The sequence below is a fragment of the Delphinapterus leucas genome, chromosome X (genome assembly GCF_059928025.1).
Source record: "Delphinapterus leucas isolate spDelLeu-1000000601 "Yukka" chromosome X, BTC_Dleu_Yukka2, whole genome shotgun sequence".
NCBI classification, from domain to species: domain Eukaryota; kingdom Metazoa; phylum Chordata; class Mammalia; order Artiodactyla; family Monodontidae; genus Delphinapterus; species Delphinapterus leucas.
The window spans coordinates 128,584,293-128,600,221 of NC_143150.1; the positions used below are offsets into that span (position 1 = coordinate 128,584,293).

The 15,929-nt window shown below is 42.2% G+C and overlaps 2 protein-coding genes across 7 annotated transcripts in view; one reads left to right on the forward strand and one right to left on the reverse strand.

Moving 5' to 3' along the window:
• The window catches only part of ANOS1 (anosmin 1), a 193,339-nt gene extending 188,704 nt beyond the window's left edge, over positions 1-4,635 (forward strand). Inside the window, exon 14 of the mRNA XM_022559806.2 lies at positions 473-4,635. Coding sequence (XP_022415514.2) covers positions 473-531 — 59 coding nt within the window. The 3' untranslated portion in view covers positions 532-4,635. The remainder of the gene's footprint in view (positions 1-472) is intronic.
• The window catches only part of LOC111167216 (uncharacterized), a 538,796-nt gene that overhangs the window by 33,226 nt on the left and 489,641 nt on the right, over positions 1-15,929 (reverse strand). The window lies entirely within an intron of this gene.

Consider the following 15,929-nt stretch of genomic DNA (forward strand, 5'->3'; position numbering starts at 1 on the left):
GATGGATCAAATTTGCCCCCCAATAGCTTTCTGCGCTTCGAATTTAAAGGAAAAAACCATCACGTGGACGAGCTCGATGGCCCCTTATGCTTATAAGGGTGAATGCGGTCCCCGTGTGCCTCCACTGAAATTCTGTGTAATAAGAGCATGGGTTAAGTTTTAAACTTTCTTGAGGAAATGCAAAGTATTTTGGCTTATACAATTGTGAGCCTAAAGAAAGGGGCTTGTCTTCTTTCTCTTGTGATTTTTTGGCGTTAGGGAGGGAACCAAAGCGCGGGGGGAAGGCAGAGAGAAGAGAGGGAGTGAATGTCTGTCTCTCTGCATGTTCAGAGCCGGGAGAGGAGGGACCTGGACGGGAGGGAGCACGGGCCCGGGGCCAAGGCGTTCACCGCAGTCAGCGCGTTCCTACTGTCCGTTCACCCAGCCGGGGAAAGCGTCACGACCGACTGATGTGTCTGTTCTGTCTCCCTAGGACCCCACCTGAAACACCGTCATTCACACCATTACAAGCCTCCTCCAGAAAGATACTGACCTGTTCCCGGAGATATCTGAACCCCGAGCGAGCGTGTAAGCTCGCAGACCTTCGAGGACCGGCCGTGCCTGCTTATGGGGGCACCAGGCCTTTCCCATAGGACCTCCCGCCCCATCTAACTTTACTGCACTAAACGCTTCTGTCTGTATCGGACGCGCCTGGACACCAGGGACAAGTGGTGAGACGGTGGACGTGGACACAGTTTCCTGTGAGAATGGAGAGAACACGAAGGCCAGGCCTGTTTCACTGCAAAATGTGTTTCCATACATGGTTTAGCTATGATCTCAAGTGAATTACTGCAGATCTGAGACTTCCCTGAATTTAGAGCGGCAAATTCTCAAGAGAAACCGGCGTAACAAATACACAGTTTATACACGTAATAAGCATGCTAAGCGTACACATAGTAAGCATCACGTTACTCAATAAACAGTTTAAAATTAAATTATTGGTTTGGTTTGCAAAATCGACTGAAGACTATACGGTTTTTTGGCCCTATTTATCCAAATACTTCTTAAGATGATTTTTATCACGTGATTTTTTAGCTGAAAACTTGTGACCTGAAATATGCCAATTAATTTAGACTTAAAATGTTCCCACTTCCAGCACCTAAGCTTCATTTTCTACCAAGGCAAAGAAGAGCGCAGCCTGTCAATGAGGGTTTAGGGAAGACATCCACAGCAGAAAGGAGTCAGTGCCTTATGCTGCTATCCAGAGTCTGCCTTGGAGAAACTAAAAGTCTTTTCTAGGGTTGCTTTTTAATATTTCATCCTGTACTGTGAGAGAGAGATTTCCCTGATACGCTATTTATGCTTTTCCTTAATGTGGGAAACGGTTGCCGACGTGCTTTGTTTTGCAGCTTTCTAAGACTTTGCAAAACCTCTTGCTTGAAAGGAAGGAATCCCAACGACTGAATATTTTCAAACCTTTACTGAGATTTGCCTTTTCTTAACGAAAGCAAGCTCTTTACGTGGTAGAATACTGTCCGTAATGTAGAAAAGGCAGAAGGGCTTTGGTTGGTGGAGAAGGACAGCTACTTGCCTTTGACTAACCTTCCTTTACTCTACAGATGTATTATTATACCTTATTTGAAAAATTTCCCAGGTTCCACGCTAAGCCCTCAGAGCATGAACGCAAGTCAAACACGTTGTCAGTCTACAGTATTGCAGGGTGTGTCGCGGCAGCCTTAAACCAGAAATGTTAGTTTAATATAGTTTTTTCCTCGAGGGAATACCCATTTGTATGTTTTGAAACAGGCACGTATGTATGTGTGTCTGCGTGCTTCCGTGTGTATACGTATACACACAGGCGCAAACACACATACATACACACACTCATAGACTCACACGTACACACACGTACACCTTGAGGACGGATCTCTGAAGAAATTGTTTTCCCAGCTCAGCAATGGTGGATAAAGACACAGTTCTCCTACAGATCATTAGGGTCATCTATTTTCCCCGTCAGTATTGACACTATGAGAAAAGAGCAACTTAAAAAATTGAACATTTTAAAGGATAGGCTTCCTCGTTTCATTACCTACACAAGTAAAACGAGGAAATTTTCAGTACACTTTTCTTGGGTTTTCATGGTGGGACTTGGAACTGGTCGTTTTGTTACGTTTCCTGAAAGCCTGCGGGCGCCCTGACTGCTCCTGGTGGGGTGAAGAGGAGAGAGAACGTGTTGGCTTTTGTGAGGCTTCCCACTCTAAGAGCAGAAGCCACGCAGAACGCAGACAGACTCTGTCTGTTACCAAATCGATGCCTAGCCTTAGGGAACACAGTCTGTAGGCATGGATCCCTGAAAGAGGATACTGAAAACTGCTTCCCGTGCGTTAAAATTGTTTAAAAGTCGATAAGACAGACAGTGTTCTGCAGCTTTGGACACGCTGCTCCGTGGGAAATCTCAGAACGGAAGTTCACGGCGCTTCCGGCTGTTTTTCTGCAGCTCCTAACGTGGCCTGGGATGGACTTTAGCACAGGGTGTCCTGAAATCACCTGGTTCCAAGAGTTCCAAATTTTGAATGGAGAGAACAGGAACAGCCTTCATTTCAAACGCCCTTGAGCTTGAGCAAACACAGAGATCTTCTCCGAAACTATGATCTACTCTAGTGCCATTCCCAGCATCTGAATTTCAAATTCTTAAAACTTCAAAAATGAAAGCTTCACATTATTGGCTACAAGTTTATCTTTTACCTTAATTTGTCATGAAAAAATCCACCAAGTATTCGTGCCAGCAAATTTTTGTACTGTTGTATAGTTTAAAATGCAGGAGTATATACATAGATACAAGATATTATTAAATTATTAAATAAGCTTAATTTTATAAAATTTAATTATGTTTCTTTTGTCTGGGTAAGAGACATTGAGCAAATATATTTTCAGTTCAGATAAAGGTTCTGTAGCTTACACCTTCCTTAAAAAAATCTGAAGCAGCTCTTATGAGCATTTCATTCTGCTATAATATTCAATAATTTAAATTTTATTAGTATTATTGGAAAATGCTATTAATTAGGCAATGAGAGAAACCTGAGTTTCTTTTACGAATTTCAGTAATCTTCAATAATAGTCAAATGAACAAAAATATAATTACTACTTTTTGAATTTTTAACATTTGAGTGCCCTAATAAAGGGCTAAAAAGATCTGTTTCTTATTTTACAACATAGTTTTAGTGGCTGACTCTCTGATACGCTGTATGGAAATTAGATGCATTTCTCTCACGTGAGAAAAAGTATATTAACTGATAGTATTTACTCTTTAAAAACATGAGCTCGTCAAACATATGACATCATCAAAGACAGGTGGCTAATTCCACGTATATCGAGGCTACACGCGCTCTTTTTACTTAGAACATGCACTCCTCAGTGATGGATTTATCTGTGCTACCCCTTATTCTAAGTGGCCTCTATGCAGCAATTTCTATAAACGAATGTGTGCCCTTCACGTCATCTAGTGTTTTAATATGATATATTTATGACAGGTAATTTTCTGAAATGTTTATTAAACAAAATTCAAAGTTGAAAAATAGATCTATGTCCTAGAAAGCTGAAAGAACCTATACCCAATCTACAGAGCAGGGTTTCTCCACCGCAGCGCTGTTGAGATTTGGGGCTGCACGTTTCCCTGTTCGAGGGGCCCGCCCCCTGGGCGCTCAACGCAGGTCTCCACCCACCAGCTGCCACGAGCACCTCCCGGAGGGGGTGACAGCCACAGGCTCTCCAGTCACGGCCCGCGCCCTCTGGGGGGTCAGGTCACCCCCAGCTGAGAATCACTGCTTCGTAATGTTTCCTGAACAGACGAGAATTTGCCCTGTATGAGGAACCCAGTAACTCGCAGGGGTAGGAACGGCTGGGAAGTGATGACACTGGACTTCAAAGCCCTTGATCGTATCTTTTATCAACACTGAAAAAGTCCGATTAAAAGGCTGAATTTGGACTTGTGTCTGTATCACGTGAGTACAAATATTCATTTTGTCCTACGGATCGGTCAGTGTCGTTTGTGATAACGGCTTATCTACTTCATGCCCTGTCTTACACCGTGTGCTGTGGAGTTCCTCAAGTTTACGCATTCCTACGATTGCAAATATCTCAATCTTGTTACGCAAACGTTGGCGTCGTGACCAGAACAGAGGCTAAACGTCTGTTGCACGTACTTTAAGATTCGTTTAACATATAAATGCGTAAAGATGGCGACCCTCATCTACGGTCTCGCATGGCCAGACTGAGCTTCTTACCTCGACTGAACATTTTAGCAAGTTATACCATTCATAGGGTGATCAACAGAGGTCTGTATGTAAAGCTGTTAGGACTTTCTCTCGACTTAATTATAGTGTGCAGATAACACAACGGCTACCTTCTCATCCAAATGGCCTGTAGAAATCATGTCCCTTAGAGAGGTCATTTAAAGTCAATATTTATTTATGTATGGAATAAAAAATGTTTGATTTCTGTGTGTGTCTATTAGATTATTTAGGGAGAAGTAATCTTGTAAAAAAAAAACTTGTAAAAAACACAAAAGCACTGTAAATAGGCCGATACCCCGTGACTCATTATTTTCATGTTAGAGTTTGTACATACTGATTCCGTAATAAAGGATCTTTAAACCCACGCAGTGGACTCGTTTCCTGAAAACACACGCACACGCACACACATTTTCTTTCCATTTAGAAAGAAAAAATAACAGTTTCATACGGCCCCAGAGAGATTCAAAAAGCCTCACTCTCCTGTCAGCATGGAGGGAATTGGAGGTCCGGTAAGTGCAACAGGGCAGCACGTCATCCTGAAGAAAGGGTCCTGGCCTTGGACGGTCACGCTTCAGAGTTATTTCACCGCGTTTACAACCCTGACTCCTGATGGTTTCGTGGCACTTCCTATCAATAGTCTACAAGTTTACATCGCTCCCCGCCCCCAGGATGTACCCATAAAAGGCTAGGTATGTGCAGTGCAAATAAGCTTTCACCCACACCCCGGTGTTTTCAACACCAAAGGCCACTGATGGCTGCGGTCTCCACTCCCCATGCAGTGTCTAGAGAGGTTCCTGGGGCCGCCACGCTGGCAGGCGCTCTGCCCACAGCATCTCCACGGGGGACTCAGAAGAGCGCTGTTCCGTAAAACACGACTAGGAAGGTGTTAACGTAGGGAAGCCGGGATTATTTTCCTCTCCATAAAATCACCTATTCATTTATTTATTAGACACTCACTCAGCAGAAATGTCCTTAGTCTCTGCTGTTGCCTGGTCCTGCCCTCCAGGTGGGATGCTGACTAAGCATGGCAGGTGCCAGGTTTTCAGGGGTCTTCCTCTAGGAGAAAGAGACTGGCGATAAGTAAGAGACTGGCGACGTCGTACGTGTGAACAGCCAGGGGGTGGAAAGGGCGCGCAGCGCCGGGTTAGGGAGCAGCCGTGGGGCGCTGAGGATGGAGTTTCAGGCAGGACGCACTGTGGGCTCACAGTTCAGCTAAGCCCCGAGGGATGGGAAGAAGCCGGGGCGGGGGGACCCACACTGAGACGGGGGCACGGCCCTGGGGCGCGAGCCTCTCAGCTGTGCTTCTGGGGTTACTGCTGAGGGTCTTCCGAGTCGCTTGTCCTTCCTTTGCTCTTTCCTAGTCGCTACTTCAAAATGATGGGATTTGCCTGACAAAAATCACATAGTCGTTTGTTTTCTTTCTCTGGAATCAGAAGCCGTTACATGCACAGAGACTGAAAATTACTGGGCACTGACCAGACGAACAATGGTGATAGATACTTTGTAAACGGTATTAGCAACACCTAAGAATCTGGACACAAACGGTCCCCTATTGCGTGACTGCATTTTTGTGAACTTTCTAGAACAGGAAAGTCCATGGAGGCAGAAAACAGATGGGCGGTTGCCTGGGGCTGGGGGGACGGGATGGGAAGTGACTACTTCATGGGGGACGGGATTTGCTTTTGGAGTTAGTGAGCCTGTTTTGGAACTGGATAGAGGGGATGGCTGCGCACTTTGAACGTGAACTAAAGGCCACTGAATTATACACTTAAACTGGCCCAGTATGTGTCATGCGAGTCTTAACTTCAATAGAAACAAATACTGGCAATACCACCTAATTTCCAAACACGAACACACACATATGTCATATTCAGTTTTAGTAGTAAGTGAAACTTATTTGCAGGATAACTTATCCCTCTGATTTTCAAATGAAAAGCAAGCAGAAGTGACGCCAGAGATGGAACGTTCCTGGTCTTGATCTTGACTAGGGAGTGTCTGGGTTTCAGTCCCACTCCTCCCGGGCATCCTGTCGGAGGTGGTGCCCCTCCTGCCGCTGAGCCCCAGTGCCAGCTGGCTGAGCCACCGTCACCACCAGGGCTTCAGCACCGAGGTCCCACCGGCCCCGTCCCCCCAGTGGCCTCCCACCTGGGATGCTGCCCTTGTCCAAGGCGGGGTCTGAGGCGTCACCGCCCCGCAGCTGCAGGGCCGTTGCCCCTCCGACTGGTGTCCACCCTCCCTGCTTCCAGCCACCCCTGCCAAGAGCGGAAGGACTGTGGGCTCCTGGCCCAGGGCCCGGGCTTGTGACTTACAAGAGAAACTCGACTTCTACACATTCTTGACCCCCTGAGCTAGACTATGGGGCCCACCGTGGTGGAGGGCTGGTGGAGGGCCGTGGCAGAGACTCGAAACCAATGAACGTTTTCAGTATGGTTTCCTTTGGGGAGAGGCTTTGACGCAGGTGTGTCTCAGGAACGTGACTTCGTTATAAACTGGAGAACATGTCTACATACAACAGCCGCTTACGGAAAATGTCATGCTCAGTGAGGTAGCTGTGGCTGACAGGGAGAATTTTTATAAGAGTAGGAACTGGGCCCCCTCTTGTGCTGTGACACATGGAGTGTGATGGTCCCGTTCTACCCCCCACCCCCACCCCCGCCACTGCAGTTTGCAGCCAGATCAGGGGCTGACAGGTCCCGGGAGACCCAGGCCCCAGGCGACAGCACCAACAATTCAACTCCTGCAGCCACTGCGCCCCAGCGCCAGCCAACTCCCCACTGCAGCCACGCACTAGGTCTGCAACAAACACAACGGACAAGGGGACGCGACCTTGGCCTGCCTCGGGGCAGGACCGCGGATGCCTGCACAGGCAGTGGGTAGGGTGCTGTGACTACGTGGGCCTCATTGCCCCACCCCTCACCTCCTTGGGGCCAGAGCACACACTTAAGGGCAATGGAGCCTTATCAAACCTGACCTTCAAGGCTTCTACTCCAACGCCTAGGCAGCAGACCCTGCCCCCCGATAGGGCTGTGACAGCCGTGGAGCAAAGAGGAGGCCCCGCCCAACATCCAGTGCAGGCTCTGCTCACAATGCCCATTGTACCCCCTGTCAAGGGGATAACGGCCAGCGCACTGAAGAAAGATGTGGCTGGCATCCAGACCAAAAAATGTCCTCACACCAGAAATACTGGACTCACAGTTTACATGGAAACACACCCACATACAAATACCCCTTCAGACCACAGGAGATAACTGTTTCTCCTGAATTCACAGAGACAAAGAAAGTAAAATGAAAAAGCAGACAAACCACACCCAATTAAAAGAACAAGAGAAACCCCCTGAAAGAACAAATAATGAAACGGACCTCACCAGTCTACTAGACCCTGAGTTCAAAAAGGAGGTCATAAAAATGCTAAAGGAATTAAGAAAGATCATTGATAGAAATGCAGAGTACTGTAACAAGGGAGTAGAAAGTATAAAGAGGAACCAGTCAAAATTAGACAACTCAATTACCGAGATAACAACCGACCTAGAAGCAATGAAGAGAGGACTAAGTAGTGCAGAAGAATGAATAAGTGATCTGGAAGACAGAACAAGAGAAATCACCCAATCAGAACAGCAGACAGAAGACAAATGAAAAAACTGAAGGCAACATAACGAGATCTATTGGATAATATAAAGCATGCCAACCTACACATAATAGGGATCTCAGAGGGAGAAGGAAGAGAAAAGGGGATCGAAAATGTATGTCAAGAAATTATGGCTGAAAACATCGCAAACCTAAAGAAGGAAACAGATATCCAGGTACAGGAAGCATAGAGGGTCCCAAACAAGATGAACCAAACAGACCCACACCAAGACAAACCATAATTAAAATGGCAAAACTTAATGAGAGGATTCCAAAAGCAGCAAGAGAAAAATAGTCAATTACAAGTGAACCCCGACGAGGCTACCAGCTGATTTCTCTGCAGAAACGTTGCAGGCCAGAACGCAGTGGCAAGATATAGTCAAAGTCCTGAAAGGGAAAAACCTGCAACCTAGGATACTGCACCGAGCAAGATTATCATTTAGAATAGAAGGAGAGAAAGAATTTCTCAGTGAAGCAAAAACTGAAAGAATACAGCAATACTAAATCTATCCTAAAAGACAAATGGAAAGGCTTTCTCTACATAGAAAAGAAGCAAGGATCTATAGGAAAGCGAAAATCACAATAGGAAAAGCACATATGTAAAAGGATTGAAGATCACCTAAGTAAGCCAGTACACAGATTAAAAAAGAATCAAAACAATTCTGTAAAAGTGATTATAACTACAATTAACAGCAACAGGATAAACAACATTAAGATGTAAAATAGGACATTAAAATCACAAAATGTAGGAGAGGGAAGTAAAAAAATGTAGATCTTTTAGAATGTGTTTGAACTTATATTACTATCAGTCAAAAGCAAGTAGGTGTAGTTATGGGTTAACATACCCAGGGTAACCACAAATCAAAAACATAGAAGAGATTCACAAAAGCCAAAAAGAAAGAAACTCAAGCACATTATAAAAAAAAAAAACATCACATCACAAAAGGAAAAACAAAAAAGAAGAAATGAACAGAGAAGAACTACAAAACAAACTGCGAAACCAAGTTTAAAATGGCAATAAGGACACACCTATCAATAATTACTCTAAATATGAATGGACAAAATGCTCCAATCAAAGGACACAGAGTGGAAGACTGGATAATAAAACAAGAACCTACAATATGCTGCCTACAAGAGACACACTTTAGGGTGAAAGACATATACAGACTGAAAGTGAGGGGATGGAATACCTACCAGAATGGCTATCATCAAAAAGAACACAAATAACAAATGTTGGTGAGGATGTGGAGAAAAGGGAACCCCTGTGCACTGTTGGTGGGAATGTAAATTGGTGCAGCCACTGTGGAAAACAGTATGGAGGTTTCTCAAAAAACTAAAAACAGAACTACCATATGACCCAGCAATTCCACTCCTGTGTATATATCCAAAAAAAAAAAAACACGAATTCAAAAAGATACATGCACCCCAATGTTCATAGCAGCATTATTTACAACTGCCAATATATGGAAGCAACCTAAGTGTCCATCAACAGAGGAATGGATAAAGAAGATGTGTACACACACACACACACACACACACACACACACACAGGAATACTACTCAGCCATAAAAAATGAAATTATGCCATTTGCAGCAACATGGATGACTTGGAGGGCATTATACTAAGTGAAATAAGTCCGACAGAGAAAGACAAATACTGTATGGCAAAACTTATGTGTGGAATCTAAAAAATAAGACAACCCAGTGAATATAACAAAAAAGAAGCAGACTCACAGATACAGAGAACAAACTACTGGTTACCAGTGGGTGTGTGGAAGGACAATATAGGGGTTGGAGACTGGGACATACAAATTATTGGGTGTAAGACAAGGATGTATTGTACAACACGGAGAATATAGCCAATATTTTGTAATGATAGAAAATGGAGTGTAATCTTTAAAAATTATATAAAATTTTTAATTAAAAATAAAATATTTAAAAATAAAGATCGTAAGTTAAAAAATATATTTTCCTGCAACCTGAAAAAAATGGGTCAATGATCAAATTTAAGAGGAAATCAGAAAATACCTTGAGACAAATGACAATGAAAATACAACTTTACAAAAATCTATGGGATGCAGCAAAAGCAGTTTTAAGAGGGAAGTTCTTAGCAATACCTGCCTTCCTCAAGAAACAAGAAAAATCTCAAACAACCTAACCTACCACTTCAAAGAATTAGAAAAAGAACAAACAAAACCCAAAGTCAGAAGAAGGAAGGAAATAATAAAAATCAGACAGGAAATAAACAGAGATCACAAAACCAAAAAGATCAATAAAACCAAGAGCTGGTTTTTTGAAAAAATAAACAAAACTGGCAAAACTCTAGACAGGCTCATGAAGAATAAAGGAGAGAGGGCCCAAATAAACAAAATAAGAAATGAAAGAGGAGAAATAACAACTGGTACTGCAGAAATACAAAAAATCATAAGAGAAAACTATAGTTTTCTATAGTTAGTTACATGCCAATAGTTACATGCCAACAAACTGGACAGCCTAGAAGAAATGGGCAAGTTTCTGGAAACACACAGCCTGCCAAAACTGAGTCAAGAAGAAATACATAACTGTAATAGACTGATCACAAGAAGTGAAACAGAATCTATAAAACAAAAACAAAAACAAAACAAAAAAACCTCCCAGCAAACAAAAGTGCAGGACTGGACATCGTCACTGGGTAATTATACCAAACATACAAAGAAAAACCTATACCTATTGTTCTCAAACTATTCCAAGAGATTGAAGAGGAGGGAACACACCCAAATTCTTTCTATGAAGCCACCATCACCCTGATACTAAAACTACACAAAGACACTACAAGAAAGTAAAAGTACAGGCCAATATCTTTGATAAATATAGATGCAAAAATCCTTAACAAAATATTAGCAAACCAAATCCAACAATACATCAAAAGGACCATACACCATGATCAAGTTGGATTAATTCCAGATTCACAAGGATGGTTCAATATACACATATCAGGCTTCCCTGGTGGCACAGTGGTTGAGAGTCCACTTGCCGATGCAGGGGACACGGGTTTGTGCCCCGGTCCGGGAAGATCCCACATGCCGCGGAGCGGCTGGGCCCGTGAGCCATGGCCACTGAGCCTGCACATCCGGAGCCTGTGCTCCGCAGTGGGAGAGGCCACAGCAGTGAGAGGCCCGCGTACCGCAAAAAAAAATATATATATATATATACACATATCAATCAATGTGATACACCACATTAAGAAAAGAAAAGACAAAAACCACATGATCATTTCAACAGAAAATCATTTGATAAAATTCATTGTCCGTTCATGATTAAAAAAAAAAAAAACTCTCACCAAAGTGGGTATAGAGGGAACATATCTTAACATAATAAAAGCTATTTATGATAAACCCACAGCCAACATAATTCTCAACAATGAAAGGCGTCCCACTAAATTCAGGAACAAGACAAGGATACCCACTCTTGCCACTTCTACTGAACACAGTATTGGAAATCCTAGTCACAGCAGTCAGACAAGAAAAAGAAATAAAAGGTATCCAAATTGGAAAGAAAGAGGTAAAATGGTCACTATTTGCAGATGACATGATAATCTATATAGAGAACCCCAAAGACTCCATACAAAAACTATTAGAACTAATAAATGAAGTCAGTAAGGTAGTAAGATAGAAAATCAACATATAGAAATCTGTTGTATATCTTTACACTAACAATGAAATATCACAAAAAAATCAACAAGCCAATCCTGTCTAAAATTTCATTAAAAAAAATACCTAGGAATAGTTAATCAAAGAGGTGAAAGACTTATACGCTGAAAACTATAAAACACTGATAAAGGAAAATGAAGATGATTCAAAGAAATGGAAAGATATCCCATGCTCTTGGATTGGAAGAATTAATATTGTCAAAATGGCCATACTACTCGAAGGAATCTATAGATTTAATGTGATCCCTATTAAAATACCCATATTTTTTTCACAGAACTAGAATAATCCTAAAATTTGTATGGAACCACCAAAGACCCAGAATTGCCAAAGCAATCCTGAGGAAAAAGAACAAAGCTGGAGGCATAACCCTTGCAGACTTCAGACTATCCTACAAAGCTACAATAATAAAAACAGTATGGTACTAGCAAAAAACAAACAAAAAACAAAACCCAGACATATAGATCAATGGAACAGAATAGAGAGCCCAGAAATTAACCCACACACCTATAGTAAATTAACCTACGACAAAGGAGGCAAGAATATATAAGGGAGAAAAGACAATCTCTTGAGCGAGTGGCGTTGGGAAAGTTGGACAGCAGCATGTAAATCAATGAAGTTAGAATACTCCCTCACACCACACACGAAAATAAACTCAAAATGGCTTAAAAACCTAAATGTAAGACACGACACCATAAAACTCCTAGAAGACAACATAGGCAAAACATTCTCACACATAAATCATAGCAATATTTTCTTAGATCAGTCTCCCAAGGCAAAACAAATAAAAGTAAAATAAACAAATGGGACCTAATCAAACTTAAAAGCTTTTACACAGCAAAGGAAACTATCAACAAAATGAAAAGACAACCTAATGAATGGGAGAAAATATTTGCAAATAACGTGACTGACAAGGGATTAATAGCCAAAATATACAAACAGCTTATACAACTCAACGACAAAAAACCCGAAAAACCCAATCAAAAAATGGGCAGAGGGGGCTTCCCTGGTGGCACAGTGGTTGAGAATCTGCCTGCTAATGCAGGGGACACGGGTTCAAGCCCTGGTCTGGGAAGATCCCACATGCCATGGAGCAACTAGGCCCGTGAGCCACAGCTACTGAGCCTGCGTGTCTGGAGCTTGTGCTCCGCAGCAATAGAGGCTGCGACAGTGAGAGGCCCGTGCACTGCAATGAAGAGTGGCCCCGCTTGCTGCAACTAGAGAAAGCCCTTGCACAGAAACGAAGACCCAACACAGCCCAAAATTTTTTAACTAATTAAAAAAACAAAAAACCTAGAAATCCAAAATATCAAGCTTGTTGCTAACATTTGCCTCTTAAATTTCAGTTAAAAAAGGAAGATGGCATAAAATTATTTATAATTTTAAAGAAAAATGGGCAGAGGACCTAAATAGACATTTCTCCAAAGAAGACATACAGATAATCAACAGGCACAAGAAAAGACACTCAGCATCGTTAATTATTAGAGAAATGCAAATAAAAGCTACAATGAGGTATCACCTCATACAGGTCAGAATGGCCATCATCAAAAGGTCTACAGTTAATAAACGCTGGAGAAGTTGTGGAAAAAAGGGAACCCTTCTACACTGCTGGTGGCAATGTAAATTGGTGCTGCCACTATGGAGAAAAGTATGGAGGTTCCTTAAAAAACTAAAAATAGAGCTGCCATATGATCCAGCAATCCCACTCCTGGGCATTTATCTGGAAAAAATAAAAGCTCTACTTCAAAAAGATACATGTATCGCTTCTCGGCCTTTTGGCTAAGATCAAGTGCAAAAAGATTCATGCACCCCAATGTTCATAGCAGCACTATTTACAACAGCCAAGACATGGAAAAACCCAAGTGCCCATCAGCAGACAACAGATTTAAGAAAATGTGTCATACACACACACATGCACGCGGGCACACATGCACGCGGGCACACATGCACACAGAGGAGTATTACTCAGCTGTAAACAAGAATGAAACATTGCCACTTACAGCAACATGGATGGACCTAGAGATTATCATACTAAGTGAAGTCAGTCAGACAAAGACATATGTTATATCATATCATTTACATGTGAAATCCAAAAAGTAATACAAATGAATCTATATACAAAACAGAAACAGACTCACAGACACAGAAAATAAACTTATGGTTACTAAAGGGGAAAGGGAACAGGGGGATAAATTAGGAGTATGGGATTAACGATACACACTGCTATACATAAAATAGATAAGCAGCACAGATTTACTGTATAGCACAGGGAACAATATTTAATTTCCTGTAATAACTGCAATGAAAATTAATCTGAAAAACTATAAATATATAACTGACGCATTTTGATGTACACCTGAAACTAACACAATATTGCAAATCAACTATACTTCAACAACGACAAAAAAGAAGTAAAGGGAAATGATTACCCTAGAATTTCATCCGGTTTCCCCCAATGGTTAAGATCTTCCAAAACTGTACTGCAGTACAGTATCATAACCGGGGAACTGCCACCAACACCATCCAGAGAACTTACTCAGCTGTCACTGGATTTACATGCACACGTGTGTTTGTATTTAGTTCTATGTGATTTTATTATATGTGTACATGCCACTGTTTTTTAAGCAAAAGAACATCGAAAATACCATAACTTAAGGAATTCATTTTAAGGAAGTATTGTATATTTTTGCAGTTTCCCTCAGGTTGAATGCTATTCGCTTCATGGATGATTTTAACTTTAATGCTATTGAAATGATCAACTCAATATGCGTTTGATACTGTCTTGAATTTCAGGCAATGAATTGTTTTCCTAAAGCTGCATGAATACCGGTTCTGTCTATAAAGATCTGTCTTGTCCAATGAAACTAAATTTATGTATAAGTAAAATCCACGGATTTGAAAACTCATTTCATGGATTGAGAGGAATGCAGGTGCATATTTATGATCTAGAAGTGGGTTTTAGGGAGGGAAAAAAAAAAAAGGAACAGTGAAATTCATTCCTGTTTAGAAAGTCAGACCTTGCCTAAAGTCGGAAATAGATTTGGGTTTCCGATGAACGTAACACCTCAACATAAGTTTTGAACAAACACCTCCAGTTGTGAGCACGAGTCCCACCCTGGCTCAGATGCTTTCAAAACTAGTTGCCTATTAGATCCCAGGGGAGTTTTAACCAGGGTGCTCCAGCACTTTCAGGTCTGGACTGAAGCGTGGGCATCAGGGCTGTTGTAAAGGGTCCCTTGGTAATTCTAAGATGTGCCCATGGTGAGAAGTCCTCCTGACCCTGAGGAAGTGCTGAGTAGCACATGGCATAAACATCCTGCTTGCGGAGCTGAAGAAGTAAAAATCATACCAAAGCATCACATTCGGATTACACCAGAGCGAACCAAAGTTTTCCTCCCCTAGTTTATGCTTGAGTAAATGATACCTAAAGATGTAGCTGCACATCTGAGGATGCATGCAGATATATACAGGTGTAGACGGATGTACGTATTCCTATACACAGACGTCTCCCATTCAGTCTTTTGGTTGTAATGGAGAATTTATTGTGGGACACACTGATAAAACACAGGGTAGTCAAAATATAGTTTTGGATGTTCTAGTGTGTGTGTTAGTAGAAATTACATTTCTTCCCTGGCTGCTGTGGAAGACCTTTCACAGAGGCAGCTTAAGTGGTTTAAATGCAGTCTTGGGGAGCCAATTAGAAAGGAGCAGGCGGTGTACTTACAGCCCCAGGTCGCATGCGATCCAAACCTGACTCTGACTGACCTTTTCACCCCAGGTATCTCTCGCCTCATCTCAAACAACAGCCCATCACATGCAGTTGGGTTCATCACCAATAACGGAAACCATCCCTCATTCCTTTGTTGATTGGACACGCCTGGTATTGCACTGGGTTGATCGTTTGATTGTAAGACACCCTTTGTATTTTACTAGAGAAACGGCTAGCAGAATCAACCCCAGAGCTAACACTGAGAGGACGAACCGTAAAGCACTTAGCTAAAGGTGCTATTTGCAGTAACTCATTCATTTCTACCATCCAGGAGGCAGACAGCATCTGAAAGCTCAGAAGGATGAGACATAAATTAAGTCAATTGCTCAGATCAGGTAGCTGGTGAGTTCCAGAGTATGAAGATGAACCCAGGCCACAAACGTCAGGCCAGCATCCTAGCCGTTAACCACTGTACTCTACCTGCCAGCCTGTTTTCCATCAGCTCCAGTTTCAAAAGATACCATGTAGCCTTTGTAAGTAAGCACGCGATCTTATGTGTGTGTAAATACATGCTTATGAAATACTGCGTATATATGTTTATCAAATACTATGTATGTATGTGTAACATGTGTATATATA